The sequence below is a fragment of the Molossus molossus genome, unplaced genomic scaffold, assembly GCF_014108415.1.
Source record: "Molossus molossus isolate mMolMol1 unplaced genomic scaffold, mMolMol1.p scaffold_m16_p_12, whole genome shotgun sequence".
NCBI lineage: Eukaryota > Metazoa > Chordata > Mammalia > Chiroptera > Molossidae > Molossus > Molossus molossus.
In genome coordinates, this window is record NW_023425347.1 from 7,818,226 (window position 1) to 7,834,696 (window position 16,471).

The 16,471-nt window shown below is 45.1% G+C and overlaps 2 protein-coding genes across 2 annotated transcripts in view; one reads left to right on the plus strand and one right to left on the minus strand.

Annotated features, from left to right (window-relative positions):
- Nucleotides 1-11,276, plus strand: part of BPHL (biphenyl hydrolase like) — a 34,581-nt gene extending 23,305 nt beyond the window's left edge. Inside the window, exons 5-7 of the mRNA XM_036256045.1 lie at nucleotides 31-162; nucleotides 3,187-3,310; nucleotides 10,636-11,276. Coding sequence (XP_036111938.1) covers nucleotides 31-162; nucleotides 3,187-3,310; nucleotides 10,636-10,723 — 344 coding nt within the window. The 3' untranslated portion in view covers nucleotides 10,724-11,276. The remainder of the gene's footprint in view (nucleotides 1-30; nucleotides 163-3,186; nucleotides 3,311-10,635) is intronic.
- Nucleotides 11,277-11,448: 172 nt separating this feature from the next.
- LOC118626389 (tubulin beta-2B chain-like) lies at nucleotides 11,449-15,752 on the minus strand. Its single transcript, XM_036256044.1, has 4 exons — nucleotides 15,608-15,752; nucleotides 14,174-14,282; nucleotides 13,722-13,832; nucleotides 11,449-12,684 (listed from the first exon to the last, which is right to left on the minus strand). The coding sequence occupies exons 1-4, from the start codon at nucleotides 15,662-15,664 to the stop codon at nucleotides 11,624-11,626; spliced, it is 1,338 nt and encodes a 445-aa protein (XP_036111937.1). The 5' UTR covers nucleotides 15,665-15,752; the 3' UTR covers nucleotides 11,449-11,623.
- Nucleotides 15,753-16,471: the final 719 nt, after the last annotated feature.

Here is a 16,471-nt window from a genome sequence, read left to right on the forward strand (position 1 = left end):
CCTGTTCTTGTTCACACTTCTATTTTTCAGGTATCCGAGATGTTTCTAAGTGGAGTGAGAAAACAAAAAAGCCTCTAGAAACTCTATATGGGTATGACTACTTTTCAAAAACCTGTGAAAAGTGGGTGGATGGCATAACACAGTTTAAACATCGTCCAGATGGTAGGTTACATGAACTATTTAATGTGATCACAGAGGTTACTTGAGTTTTTTCCCTCATGTCAGAATTCCTCAGGGATGATACATTGCCCACTGTCCTCACACAGAAGTGTGGACAGAGGACACGAGAGACTGTACACTACAAGTTCTCATGTATTAATCCACTTTCAACTGGAGACAGATTGTATACAGTATAATGATTTATATTGTTGAGTCTTTAATAGCTGACTGTTCTTTTTGCCTTCCAATAATTTGTATGTGATGACAAAATACTTCTCTAGAAGCCTCAAATAGTTTTTATTTTCTAATTTCAGAATGAGGAATTAGAAAACAAATAAACTGCCACATGTACCACATTTTTACTTTTTGCCCATTTGGATGAGTTATCCCACGATGGAGAAGGAAGGACTTTCTGTCATGACCTTTAGCCCCAGCAGAATTCCAGTGAGGAAGAGAGTGTTCAGTTCTTTTCCCATCTTTAGAACTAAGTTATATGACTTTAACCCTAATCGATATCTCCCTGTCTATATCTGAAAAATTAACATGGTTTCTAATTACAGTAAGAATTGACATCTTTAAGAGAAATTCTGAATTAAAGTATTTTATATAGATATTTACATTTGTAATCTCTTTTTTTATTTTTTGCTGAAAGAAGCGAGAGTAGCTAAGATCTAATCATGGAGCACATTCTGTTACAAAATCATAGTGACTAAGGAGCCAATTTGATCTCTTAAGTAATCATTTCCAGAATGAGTCATGTGTCAAAACTTTCACAATGAAAAGGACATTTGGAAATGTTACTTTCTTGGCTTAAGTTCAAAACAGCAAATATATCCTGTTCAAATACAGTCTCCACACATAGAAACAGGTCTCTAAAATCTCTTTCCCTCAGCTCTTAAAGCAAACAAAAAAAGTGCTATACAGCAGTGTCTGAGACATTAAAGAGGGCGACTTTGGGAAATGTAGACTTTTGTGTTTTCTTGAAGAGAGTAATGAAAATGTAGGATTACTCAGGTAGAAGCAGGATTAAATGAGCAGTTCAAAAATATGTCCTGTATTTGAAAACGTATGCTCTGCAAAAGGCACTGTCAAAAGAATGAAAAGACAAGCCACAGACTGGGAGAAAATATTTGCAAAAGACCCTTTTGATAAAGACTGTTATCCAAAATATACAAAACTGAACAAAAACTCTTAAAACTGAACAATAAGAAAATAACCTGATTAAAAGATGGTCCAAACAACAATCAGGTTCCACTCTATTAGAACGGCCACCCAGAAGAATCGTAGAACAGTGAAAATGCCCTCTGTAATACTATACTGGATATATGTCATTATACATGTGTCCAAACCCATAGGATATCCAACACCAAGAGTGAACCCTAAGGTAAACTATGACCTTTGGGTGATAATGATGTGTCAGTGAAGTTTCATTCACTGTAAAAATGGGATGTTGATAGTGGGGGAGGCCATGTGTGGGGAGACAGGGGGTATATGGGGAATCTCTATACCTTTCACTCAATTTTGCTGTAAACCTAAAACTCTAGAAAATAAAATTTATTTTTTAAAAAAGAAAGGGAGTAAAAAAAAAAAGTCATAATACAGAGGATCTAGCAGTATATCAGTCATCTTACAGCAAAATTGTTAGCAAACTACTCATCTCCCTTTTGTATTAATTAATTTGACAGGAGCCCTTTTTCATGGTTGTACACTCAAGTTAATGGGTGCTCAGACAAGCACAGATTTGGAGTTAGGCAAGCCTGGGTGTAAATTATAGCTTTGCCACTTGGCTTGCTGTTAGAATGGATTCCGGCAGACCATTTAGCTTCTCTAAGCTGCAATTTCCTGTCTGAGAACTAGAGATACTAATAACTACCTCATAAAGTTGTTCTGAAGACTAAATGAGTTATATATGTTCAGCTTTGGTACAGTATCAAGTACAGAGTAAGTACTTAATAAAAGTACTTGATTTACAAACAGTTGTACATACTAAACATGTAACTACTGTAAGTGTTTCATGGGTATTAAATAATCTGGACAGTTCCTAACATAGTGAGCCCTCAGTAACAGCAGCTTTAATTATCTGAGTTACATTTGGCAGATGTGTGTCATCCCAGGGACAGGAGAGGGAGGCTTCAGAGACCTAGAAAAGTATTTCCCTGGTCAACCTCATTTATGCCCCCAATTGAAGGGGGGGGGGGAGGCCAGGTGCCTGGATAGCACCTCCTGGCTGGTCCCCAGCTTTCTCAGAGCTGCAGCGCTTCCTTCTTGACACAGGCAAAGGAGAGGGGAGGAAGGAGCTGGCTTTGTGGAATACCTGCTGGGTGCCAGAAACCTGAGTTATGGCATCTTTTCTTAGCCTCTTGGCCACCCCAGGGAACTGGGATGAATCCCTGTGTGACCAGAGGAGAAGGCTGAAGCTCAAAGGGGCTAAGGAGCCACTAAGATTTCATAGGCAGGAGGTGGCAGGACAGGAGCTGGAGCCCAGGTTGTACATATTCACCTTAGAAATGTTATACATGGGAGTGAGGATCTTACAATCTCTCAAAAGTATGTCAGTCAGGAATGTCAGAGGCAGGAGGGCTTAAGAGATTCATTATGAGGTACTAACCTTTGAGCGCTAGCTGGGACCCCAAGGACTCCTTAAGACATTATTTCACAGCAGGAGTTTTTCAGATACCAACCACCTACCATGGTTGTGCAAACTGGGAACTGCCTCTGTGTAATACAGAGTTGTGGGAGTATTTTTGTTCGTTTGTTTTTCTTGTTATACATGAATTATGAATTTAAATCAGGCAAAACTTCTAATAGAGCTTTAAAAGAAAGAGAAAAAAAACAGCATAGAAACAGAGAAGGAAACCCAAAGAATGTTAGGGCTGGAAGGCATCTCAGACCCTGTCTAATTGAAACCACTTTATGACAGACTGGGACACAGGTCTGAGGAGAGGTGTGACTTGCCCAGCTCTCTGCTTCTCCTCACCTTGTGAAATGGTCACATCAAAGCTGACTCTCTGTGCATTTGTTTTCCAGGTAATATCTGTCGACACCTGCTACCCCTGGTTCAGTGCCCCACTCTAATTGTGCATGGTGAAAAGGATTCTCTGGTCCCACGTTTTCATGCTGACTTCATCCACAAACATGTGAGAGGGTCACGGTAAGTCCATTCTCCACTCAGTGCCTCTGACGTTTCAGAAGGAGCTGCAGGAAGGAAGAGAAACAGGGAGGCTGGGGTTTTTTAAAGTGGCCCCCACCCCCATGTTGCCAATGGCAGTGAACAGTACCACTGTCTACAGAGCACTGGGGAAACATGGGGCACAAGGGTCCCTGGTTTGTGGATAACCAGTAATTGAAGGGAGGGGATCTCAGATACATACATGTCTCTTGTTGCTGTGGTGGCCACTGTGCTGATACATACCAACTTCTGTAGCATTGGAGGTAATTTAGATTTATAACAATCTTTGTTAACTAAAACAATTTTAGACAATTTGGGAGTTTTCAATCTAGTTTATCATTATAAAAGCACTACCTAACCAATAAAGAAAATTGGTAAAATCAGAAAATGGAAACAAATTGCCTTTTGCTTGTTATCCATTTAAATTCTTTCATTATTAGCACTTTCGTATTTCTCCCTTTTTTAACATAGTAATAATCATATTCTATATTCAACTCTGATGCTGCTTTTTTTCCACTTAAAATTATGTTGTAAACTTTTTGTGTTATTTCACCCTTAAATATGTACATACCAGGTGATAAACCTGTTATTCTGAATTATGAAATGCCAGCATATGGCTGACCATGCTGGCGTCTTGGTCAGATAGCAGACACGTGTCGCTTGTTCTTTGCATTCTGATTTCTGCCACCCAGCTTTGGGCATGGGGAACATTACAAGACATGTCAGCAAAGATGGTGTTATTTGTATGGAGTAAATAGAAATTTATGTGTTATTTATTTTTATTTTTTACCTGGAGAACATTATGCTAAGTGAAATAAATTAGTCAGAGAAAGACAAATATCATAGTATTTCACTCAAATGTGGAATTTAATGAAGAAACTGAACTACCAAGCAAAATAGAGACAGACTCATAGATAGAGAGCAGACAACTCGGGTCGGGGTGGAGAAGGGCAGAATTGAGCAAAAAAGAGAAAAAGAGAACTCATCCACATGGACAACAGTGTGGTGATTGCAGGGGTGGGGTGGGGTTTAGAAGAGGACATAGAGGGGATAAATGATGATGGGAAAAGTTAAATTTAAATACACACACACACATATAAAAATAATTGGGAAAAAGTAGAAATTTATATTTTAAATACTTTGGCTGACACTGGAGCCAGCTTTTGCCAGCCAAAATATATAGCCAGGTATATGAAAATTCAAAGTTGAATAAATTCAGTATTTCCCTTATATGCAGTGGCTACATATCCTGAAGAAGAAAGTGAGGTGTGACTGGAAGATAGTGACCTAATTTTATAAAAAAATAAACATACAGGGAAATAAATATCCTAGTGAGCCTTGACCCCTTCAAAGACTATATAGTAATTTTAGAGATACTGTCATTGCTCAGGACGTCTTTGGTATTCTATAGAATTCTTTTGAAAATGGCTTTTGCCTTGACCAGCTTGGCTCAGCGATTAGAGCGTCAGCCCATGGACCAAAGAGTTGTGGGTTCGATTCTGGTCAAGGGCACGTACCTCAACTGCAGGTTCCAGTTCCCTGGCACTGGCTGGGGTCGTGCAGGAGGTAACCAATCAATGTGTCTCTCTCGCATCAGTGTTTCTCTCTCTCTCTCTCTCCCACTCTGTCTGAAAATAAATGGAAAAGTATCGTCCGGTGAGGATTCAAAAAAAGAAAAGAAATTGGCTTTTATTAGCGGCCTATTAAAATCCTTCCTCACTTGCTCGCTCCTTGCCTCCTTTTCTCCCTCCCCACTCTGTTCCTTCTTCCTCCTCTCCCTCCCTCTTTTCCCTTCATGAGCAATTTCTGATGCCTGCTGTGGGCCAGCACTGCCCGAGAGCTCCCACAGTTCAGCAGAAACAGTTCCACTGCTTCCCAGTCATGCTGCTCTGTGCTATATTTTAACAAACACATTTCTCAGAGAATGTTGAGATGTGGGGGGGTATGCTTCTTATTCTGATAAAATATAATTACCATAAACCTGTGTAATTTCTATATTTATATAGCATTTTATATTTAAAAGGTATTTTACATATAAAAATCTAATTATACTTTATAACTAACTTATGAAAAAGAAATATTGTCCCCATTTTATAGATAAGAAAATCAAGGCTGAGATGCTAAGTAATTGTCCAAGGTTACATAGCCAATTAAAGACAAATCCTAGATTTTTTTCTCCTAATATAGTGCTTTTCCCCCACAGCACAGCTGCCTCTCATAAACATAGTCTTATTTTAATATGATGGTTAGATGCCTGGATTATATACTTGTTGATCTGGTTAATTGTTTTATAGCTTCAGAAATGACAGGCTTCTGTATATGACTCTCATAATAAATGCATGTGTTCCCTTGGAGAGCCAGGTTCAATAAAAGTCAGTCTGCAACAAAGTTTAATGTAGGAATTCTGTTCCAAAGACATCTCCTAACAACAGAATACATCAGTAAGAGAGAAAACTATTCCCTTACTGTTCTGATATAATTGTCTCAGTAGATTATTTTATGGAAGACCATTTTCTTAGAGCTATAGTCTTTGAAACAAATCAGCTGAAGGTAAATTGCTATTAGTGGTGATTATCTAAAATTGGCTTACAGTTTACACCCACTCCTTTCCTCTGCTAAAACAGCCCTTTATGTTGGACATGAATTTACATAGAACTGATATAGTTTATTTTGAACCCCACAAAAGGAAGGTGGATTCCTTGAGCACCAAAGTCATCCTGTGGTTCTGTATACCATGCCACTTGAGAAGAATATAGCAATTCAGAGTGTAGCAAGCTCCAGTGAACTTGGTATTTTATTACCTTGCCCGGTACATTTATACTTAAACTTAAAGACACAGTGTATCCCTTCAAAGATCTTACCAACAAATAAATATCACATGTGAAACCGATGCCTTTCTCTCCTCAGGAGGAGACTAATGAAGGGTGGAGTTGTTCAACAAGCCTGCTTCCTGCTCATGTTAATTTGTCCCTCTCTCTATTTTCTCTTTGTGGGAGAACAATGATAGAATCTCTTGGAAGCAAAGAGGCTGTAGTGATCATTGAAGTTCATTGGTTTTAAAAATTGTTTTTAGGCAGTTGACCCTTCCTCCTAACAAAACTCTTATGCAGAAGTCTAAGATATGAAACATGAAATAAGAGCTGGTCTGATTACAACAGTGATGGGGTGCAGACCCAATCCCTTTGATTCTCCTTGTCCTGCCCCAGCCCCTGTGCATCCCTGGCTTGTCCAGCCCTCCCTCCAAGATGGAAAAGCACTGACATCGCCTCACCACCTGTCTAGCTAGTCAGCCTCTGCTTGGGCGTCTCCTGTTACAGACATGAGGCCAGCCCCAGCTTGTTTGCAGAGAATTTGCATTGAGCAGAGATTGGCACCTGTCATGTTCTTTGGGGTTGGGGTGGGGGGGCCCCCAGAGGCAGTGAGGCTCAGACATCTCAGAAGAGGTTATGACTCCACAGCTTATTGAACTGTGTGTCTGCTTATTATGTGTATTAGTGTGCTAGGGCTGCTACAACAAACACCAGAGACAGGGAGGCTTAGATAATACAAGTTTATTTTCTCACAGTTCTGGAGGCTGGAAGACTGAGATCAAAGTGTCATCAGGGCTGCTTTCCTCTGAGGTCTCTCCCCATGGCTTGTAGACTGCCGCCTTCCCTCTGAGTCCTCACGCCGTCTTCCCTCTGTGCCTTGGTCTCTTCTTATAAGGACACCAGTCATATTAGGGTGGGCCCTGATGGCCTCATTTTAACTTAATTACCTCTTTAAAGACCTATATCCAGATAAGGTCACACTCTGAGGTACTGGGGGTTAGGACTTCAACATACATGTTTGCGGGGGATGCAGTTCAGCTCATAATGGTATGTTTCTGAGGAGATGTTCAGATCTAGGAATTAGAGGCCCAGCAGAGGTCAGGATCTGGATTTGAGACCCAGCTGCAAATGGCCAGCACCTTGCCTGGAACCTTTCTCTACTCCTTACCCTTTCACTGCCTGGCCAAGAGTACTTATCCTCTGGGTTGCAACTCAGATGTCTCCTTCTCCTCTTCCTCCTCCATCTCCAGTTACTCATCTGTCTGAGGCCTCACAACTCCTTATGTATACCTTTTACAGCTGTTAGCTTGTGAGTTTAGTTTTCCACCTGTTTGGCATGTCAACACCTATCCCAGAATGCAGTCTAATACATGTTGAAAGAAAGAAAATGTGAGAGCCAGATAGGCACCTAGGGCCAAGCCTCTGTGGATGGCCAGGGGTCACTGACTGGTGACTCAGGGCCAAAAATGATGATACAGAGTCCTACTTCACATTCTGGGGCTGAGCCAGAAAGCCAGACCAGATGGGAAAGAACGAGTAACATCCATGTGCGCAGAGTGGCACCTGGGGCCAGTTCCAACCAAAGGGGAGAGGTGGGAAAAGGAGTTTTGCCTGGAGAGCAGAATTGGTATTTGGGGAGCCTGAGCAACACTCATAGCTGTGGGAGTGAAGAACAGTACGCAGGGGTCTGAATGCTGGCTTAGTCATTCATTCAAGAAGTGTACATATCTGTGCCTGTTTCCTTGTGTATAAAATGAGGATGATAATATCTGTCATTCAAAATACTTTTTGAGGAGTGAATATTTGTACAACACACAGTAGTGCCACTTTTGTGGCTGGAATGCTGGTGTGGGTACAGGTGATCAGGAGCCCCAGGAGACAACAGAGTGTAGTTTAATAGTAGGTCAGAAGTAAGTTGCTCTCTGTCCCAACATTCAGCACCATTATTCGTCTAGGTGTATGGGTGTATTAGGATTCTCCGAGAAACAGAACCAATAGGACACACACACACACGGAGGCTTATTTTCTGTAAGGAATAAGGGATTGGCTCATGCAGTTATGGAAACTGAGAAGTCCAAGATTTTTCATCAGAAAGCTGGAGCAGAGTCAGGAAGGTGGGGACCCAGGAGAGATGAGGCGTAGTCACAGTCCGACTCTGAGAACCAGAAAGGGCTGATGTTTCCCTTTGAGTCTGAGAAGCTAATACCCTAGTTCAAAGAAAGCCAGGCAGGAGCCTACTTTGTTTTTTATTAAAAAAAAAAATGTTCATAGACTTACTGGAAACTGTGGGTTCATAAATAATTTAGAATGTTATTTAGTGGAGAAAGAATGCTGTAGCACATCTGTGGCCTTGTTCATATCTGTAGCTCTCAGCTTAATTTGAAAACTGGAGAAGGTTAGACCAAGGAAGAGATGGTAACATTGTTTTTCCTTTGCTACATGGCCTATAAAGTGAGGTCCTAGAAGGACTATATCAAGAAGTAAACTGACCACAAGTTTTACTATGAGGTTAGACAATTTCTCTAAAAGATCTAGAATCAAATCTGGCAAATGGGGACTTCTGTTTCCTGTCTCCGAGGCCCCCAATTTCCAGCTGAATCATGTGTTTGGTGGTGGCGATTTCCTACTAATTTTCCTGGGGAGTGTGACTGAAACACTTCCCATGGAGCATGTGGTTGGATCCTTTTGTTATTTGGGTGAGAACCTGGGTCAGCAGTAGAGTTGCTAAGTTGCCTTGACAGCTATATATTGACTCCTGCCTAGCGTGGTACTGCTCCCAAAAAGTGGCCCCTTTAAGGATAGTGGCCCCTGTGTCACAGAGGCTTTAAGGATAGTGGCCCCTGTATCAAACCTAAAGGAGGGTGTATTCAAGAACTTGACAGACCCCCAAAAAGTATCAGGGAGAACAGCAATTTTCTTTATAACTTATCCATCTGTTCATCCATAATTCAGTACAGTTCTGAATGTGGATGCCTCAGAACAGATCTCCCATATTTTTAATGAAGGAGACCAGGTTTTCATTTTCCTGAGACCTAGAGACTATAGGAAGAATGCAGACAGCACTGAGGCTAAAAATAAGGGATTCACTGCTGGTGTCTCCTTCCTTGGGGGGGATTCTGAATGCATCCTAGAAATGGGGAAGGGCACGTCATAATCTGCATGGCTTTCCACAAGGGAGGACTTGCAAGTTGGGCAGACTGAGGTCTCTGCTTCCGAACCCAACTTAGTACACATTACAGGATGCAGTTTAGCCTAGACATGCCCTTTGACCTTTCAGCATCTTTAGCAGTTGGTTCCTCTGTCTCCTAAAAACAGAGGCCTTGATCGTCCCTACATGCCCTGTTCCTTGTGTAGGGCAACTGGGATCCTATCTTTGGGGTTGATGCAGTTTGCCCTTCATTAATGAACAGCTTCAAAACTGAATTTGGAACATTCTAGTTACTATAAATGGCCTTAACTTTCCTAGGAGCCTCAGAAAGATGCCAACAATCAGTCCTCTCCTCCTCTGAAGTAAATGACTTTGATTAGCTGAGTACCCCCTCCCCCATCCCCATGTGGATGAGCTGCAAGGACAGCTGTTCCTCAGGACCCTTTACCAAGTCTTCCCCAGTGTTCACTGAGGTCCCGAGAGCTCTCAGACCCCCAGTGGTGAAAGACCAGGCAGTTAGCCAATGTGGTAACTGGCATTTTGCCCTAGTATCCTTTTAATGTCCAATTGTGATTGTGGACAGAATAGCTTGAACTTGTGCTTATATTCCAGAAGCTTTAAAACTTTTATTTCTGTACTTTTATAGCCAATAAATAAAATGTAGAACTCAGAGAAGGCTGCCTTTATTAAAGAAATTGCCAACTAGCCATGTTTGACCACAATCCTTTTGAAAGGAAGGAGCCTCATTAAGACAGTGAGGTTTGCCACAAAAGATGTAGTAACAGCTGCAGAAAAGGTTGCTGATGCAGGCTGTTCCTGCCCTCACAATCTTAGGAACACCGTTCTCCCTTTGCCCTGTGGCTTGTATCGAGTTAGTCTGTTCTCAAAAATGTCAGGGCAATTTGGAAACTTGAACAACACTCTGGTAGTGGCTAAACTGACCTGGGTTTTCCCTACGTAGATGCCCCACAAAGCTCACCTGTTCTAATCCAGTGGGTTTTGGACCTGTTGTATTTTATCATCTTTCCAACCTTCTGTTAAAATTAACCTTATTAAAATGGATTTTTTTTTTTTAGATAACCACCAAACCCTATGTCCCACTCTGTCAGGTTCAGTTAAACCATTCAATACATGCTACAATTCCAAGTACAGCCTCCAGGTCAGTCATATACTCCAGGAGGCTTTTATTCAAGTACACATTCAGGAAAATTTATACTGTGTACCTTACATTTCTCCCCAGTAGTCAAGGAAAAAAATGCAGCAGGTTTTTACTGTAGATTTTCAGGTAATGTTAGGGAGGGTGAAGGTTTTAAATGGTGTGCCATCAATCATAAGCTTTTTCTTTTCAGATTGCATCTGATGCCAGAAGGCAAACACAACCTCCATTTGCGTTTTGCAAATGAATTCAACAAGTTAGCTGAAGACTTCTTACAATGAAAATGTCCCCAAGAATATGTTACCTGGTGATTCTTCAGCATGGAGCTTCAACCTGTTGCTGCCTCTGAAACCCACCATGTCACACCTCAGTGCACCTGCCTTCCAGGTTTCTACTCCCTACAACTCCTCCTAACCCAATATTGATGACATTAAAAACATCCTCTAGCTTTAATAGCTACAGAAGTTAAACCTAACTTCTTAACATTAAGTTGTACATTTCTACTGTCTTAAAAAATAAATTCCTAGCATGATTTACCTTATTTGCAAACACATCTTAGATGAGCATTTGTAGTGCTCCTGACTGCTATTTTAGGGCACCTTAAATTCATGCTGTACCATTTCTCTGAGAAGTACAAGTAGTCACTGGTCTTTTTCATTGTAGTATCACTTTGTGCAAAGGAAGTAAAGAAAGAGAAGAAAGTCCTTGCCTGGGGTCCTCAATTCCACATTTCACAGGGTTGCTCTAACTCGGGCAAAAGGAAGAAAGTTTGCTTTATTCTCAAATCTCTCTTCACTCCCTTACCGTTACTGGATTCCTTTACTTTAATGCTTTGGGCCAATGAAAATGAAAAAAATATTTCTTTTTTAATCTCTTTACTAAAAGAACTATTACTTAAAACAATAAGTAAAACAAATTCTATTTTGTTAAAATTACTAAACCCAGAAACATATTCAAAAAAGTATCTAGTGAAAAAAATAAAAATAAACCACAAGATTTTGGACACATGCTTTTTAATTACTATAGTATATTTCTTAATTTTTAGAGGAGTTCCACATTATTATATCAACAGTGTGAATTTCTGACAGAGGCAAAACTGAGCACCATAGATACAAATAGAAAGACCATGCTTGATTGAGGACAACAGAAATTCACTAACGTTGCAAAATGTATTTGAGTCCTTAAGCCTCATCCTCGCCCTCCTCCTCCTCGAATTCCCCCTGCTCGTCGGCCGTGGCGTCCTGGTACTGCTGGTACTCGGACACCAGGTCGTTCATGTTGCTCTCGGCCTCGGTGAACTCCATCTCGTCCATGCCCTCGCCCGTGTACCAGTGCAGGAAGGCCTTGCGCCGGAACATGGCCGTGAACTGCTCCGAGATGCGCTTGAACAGCTCCTGGATGGCCGTGCTGTTGCCGATGAAGGTGGCCGACATCTTCAGGCCCCGGGGCGGGATGTCGCACACGGCCGTCTTCACGTTGTTGGGGATCCACTCCACGAAGTAGCTGCTGTTCTTGTTCTGCACGTTGAGCATCTGCTCGTCCACCTCCTTCATGGACATGCGGCCCCGGAAGATAGCGGCCACCGTCAGGTAGCGGCCGTGGCGGGGGTCGCAGGCAGCCATCATGTTCTTGGAGTCGAACATCTGCTGGGTGAGCTCGGGCACCGTCAGGGCCCGGTACTGCTGGCTGCCCCGGCTGGTCAGGGGGGCGAAGCCGGGCATGAAGAAGTGCAGGCGTGGGAAGGGCACCATGTTCACCGCCAGCTTGCGCAGGTCTGCGTTCAGCTGGCCGGGGAAGCGCAGGCAGGTGGTGACCCCGCTCATGGTGGCAGACACCAGGTGGTTGAGGTCTCCGTAGGTGGGGGTGGTCAGTTTCAGGGTGCGGAAGCAGATGTCATACAGGGCCTCGTTGTCGATGCAGTAGGTCTCGTCTGTGTTTTCCACCAGCTGGTGGACGGAGAGGGTGGCGTTGTAGGGCTCCACCACCGTGTCGGACACCTTAGGCGAGGGCATCACGCTGAAGGTGTTCATGATGCGGTCTGGGTACTCCTCCCGGATCTTGCTGATGAGCAGCGTGCCCATCCCTGACCCGGTGCCACCCCCCAGCGAGTGGGTCAGCTGAAAGCCCTGCAGACAGTCACAGCTTTCTGACTCCTTCCTCACCACGTCTAGGACCGAGTCTACCAGTTCAGCCCCTTCCGTGTAGTGGCCCTTTGCCCAGTTGTTCCCGGCCCCACTCTGGCCTGCCAGAGAGAAAGAATATTAGACACTAAAGTGTAAGGAATTCCCAGTTCTACCATTTGCACTCTGCACCAGTCTTAGAGGTGCAGACTCTTCCCTTTTAGATACCGTTTTCTACCTACAGAAAAATTTTCTATATCAGTGACCTTGAAAAACACTGGAGCATCGTCCCATACACCAAAAGGTGGCAGTTTTGCCCTGGCCAGTTTGGCTCAGCGGTTAGAGCGTCGGCCTGTGGTCCGGAGAGACCCGGGTTCAGTTCCCGTTAAGGGCACGTACTTCGGTTGCAGTTTGTCCCCGGCCCTGGTTGGTCGTGCGGGTGGCAGCCACTCGATGTGTCCCTTCACGTCGATGTTTCTCTCTCTCTCTCCCTCCCACTCTATCTGTACAAAAAATGGAAAAATATCCTCGGGTGAGGATAAAAAAAAACAAACAAACAAAAAAACAAAAGGTGGCAGTTTTGATTCCCTGTCAGGGCACATATCTAGGTTGCAGGTTCGCTCTCCAGTTGGGATGCGTACGGGAGGCAACTGATTGATGTTTCTCTCTCACATTTCTTTCTAGACTCAATAAAAGACATGTCCCCAGATGAGGATTAAAACAAACAAAAACAAATTAGGTCCCATTAACAGACAAGGGCAACGGCACAATGAGATCAGAAGAGGACACTGGCTCTAAGCCAGTGCCTCAATTCTGCTCATATCCTGTGCCTTTGCTTCTTGAAGTGGCCACCTATTGTCATGGGTCCTCTGAAATGACCAGTGGCCCAATAACTCCTGTTTGAAGCTTTTTCATTGTGCTTTATCTTTCCCCTTCACAGGCTGCTCTGTGTGCGAGGGCTACGCCCTCTGCAGGCTCACACTGTTCTTTGAGCTGTCCCGACAGTCACCGCCCGTGGACTAAGTGTAATTAGACCACAACTCAGGGATATCTATTGACACACAATGTCCACCTTGGCATTCCACACTAAACTGATTTCCACAGTGTTTAGGAAGAAAAAGACCCATAGAGCCAGTCCCCATTGATGGTGACTACATACCAAAGACGAAGTTGTCGGGCCTGAAGATCTGGCCAAATGGTCCAGACCTGACGGAGTCCATTGTGCCCGGCTCCAGATCCACCAGGATGGCCCGAGGTACGTACTTGTTACCTGCGGGGAGTAAGAGCTGGACTTAGACCTGCAATTGGCAAAGGAGTCAGACAAGGTGGTGGTGCTCTATGCGCCTTTCACAGAATTTATTAGAGATCATTCCAGCATGTGACGCAAAAGTACAATAGGGGAGCATTTCTGCTTTAGAAGAGGTAATGAGCATGCTTAGTCATGGCAAACAAGCAGGAGTCTTAAGGAAATGTAGTGCGTTTTTTAGCAGTTGACATTTAAAATGAATACAAGAAGCATTTCTTTGTCATTTGTATGTTCCTAGTATATTGCATCTGCCACAGTATGGAAAGCAAGGTTGATAGAAAAGCAAAAAACATTCAAATAATCACCAGCAGCTTCATTGTAGTACACATTGATTCTCTCCAGCTGCAAGTCACTGTCTCCATGGTAACTGCCAGTGGGGTCAATCCCGTGCTCATCACTGATGACCTCCCAAAACTGGAAATTAAAAAAAAAAAAAAAATCACCTGATGGCCTGACATCCTAAATATCAGTAAGGATGGCCCTTTTCTTCCTCTGGTGTCCTTGGAACAGTGGCCATGGTGGTCAGATGGTTAAGGAGTCCTGGACAGACCAGGCAGCTGTGCACCCCTATTCCTCCAGCAGAGGCTGCTGTGGGGCTTTGAAATTAGCAGAGCATCAGCCATATTATGGCTGATAGTCTGACAAGCTGGGAGGGGTCCTGAAGGAGGAGGGTGGGCACAGCAGTTCTGGGTAAACTGTGGATTCTGGGGAGGCTTTCACCCCCAGGCAAGGCTGATGTCAGCATCCCAACATCCCAGCTGATGGATGGGTCATGGCAGGACCAAGACCCAGTTGGATCCCACCCTGTGGCTGCCTTAGGAACCAATGTCTCCTGGCACAAACCCCACCCAGCCCTCCAAGCAGTGCAGTTTTATGCCACTGACATCCATACTGGCCTCTGGCCACTGAGCTCAGCGGGGGATGGGTGGGGAAAGGCAGGCAGGAGCCTGGGAGCACACCTGGGGCAGGGAATGAAGCTGGCCTTGGTGAGGGTGAAGACTCCGTTGTAAATTTGCAGCAGGGAAGGAGGGGAGGTTCGGGTGGGCAATATGGCGGTTCTGACAGGCTTCGTCCTTGTTCAGATGCCCGCCCACACCCGAGCACCATGCCCGCTCCTGCCCTGCCCACTGCGGTGGTAATTGCAGCCCCAGTACCGTCACCTGCCACCTTGGAGACAGGAAGCCAGATTGGCATTATATGTTAGCATGTCTAGATGGTCCTCGTATTAGGGAAATTATCTAACATTCTCGTCTTTGTATCCCAACAAGTAGTCTGTATAACATGTCACCTCAATGACACTGCATTTTTTTACTCAAACTATAGAGAAAATATCCAAGTTAAATTCCACACGAGGCCACTGGATTAATATGGCCTCAGCCTCTATCCAAATTTCAGAGGCTAATAGACCCAGAGAGATGCCAACTACAGGCAGCTGAAGGGTCGGTTCAAAGGACATTTCAAAGGGCTTTGATTCAAGGCACATACAGCTGCGTCGCTGCGAGCATCGCAGCAGGTGGTGTGGCTTCCTGAGCCGGCTGGCGGCGCACCGAAATTGCACTACTAGGGCGGGCGGGTACCTTCGGGACCCGTTGTCCCCCCTACCCCCAACACCCACCCCCAAGTCGGCCCCAGCTCGCACCCTCAGAGCCCGCTCCCCGCCCCCTCCCCCTACCCGGCCCTAGCTCGCACCCCCAGGGCCCACCGCCCCTGCCCGGCCTCTTCTCTTGGGATGCACCCACCTTGGCACCGATCTGGTTGCCACACTGGCCCGCCTGGATGTGCACGATCTCGCGCATGGTGCCGGCTGCAGAGGGGGGTGGAGGCGCTGGACCTCGGAACTGGGAATGCGGGAGGACCAGGAACTACGGCACTGAAACCCGCCGGCTCGCCCCAGCTCCACCTTTTATGCTGACCGACCCGCCCAGCCTGCGCTGACGTAGTGGGGGGCGGAGCTGAGGGGGGGGGCGGCCCGACGGAGACTGCGGCACCGCGAGGGGGAGCTGGGGCGGGGTGCGAGGTGCCGGGGTGCTCCGGCTGGTCTCCGCGACCGCTGAGTCCCCCAGACCCCGCACCCCAGGGCCTCTGACCCAGCCAGCCGCCTTCTCCCCGACGCGGGTGCCGCCCTACCCTGCACTGGGTTATTCAGGAAAACCAAATCCCCACCCCGCCCCGTCCACTCTGGATCCCGGAGAGGAGCTGGAGACCTGGGTCCTGAGACCAGGAGGAAAGGGTGCCTCCAAACAGCGTCCTTGCCTCCCGGGGGAGGGCGAGAGGCACCCAGCACTCTTTTGGAGTAGGGAGCCCAAAGTTTGCATTGGGGTCTACAGCGGTTTGCAAAGGTTTCCTGCGTTCTGGGCAGGATTCTGGACTCCTGGCCTCGTTCTCTTTCTATTCCGTTGGGAATTCGTGGCGAATGTGAACGCCAGGAGAGCCTGTAAGTGGGGAGGAGTGGGGGTTCCCCGAAGAGAACAAACGGGCAGGCCTTCAAGGAAAGCAAAGATGGCAGGATGAGCAGCTTTTCTCTCCTACACCTAAGGAAGATGGTCGGTTTGGGAGGGGCTAGGAAAAGGGACACGGTGCTGAATTTGTCTCAGGTCTGCTTT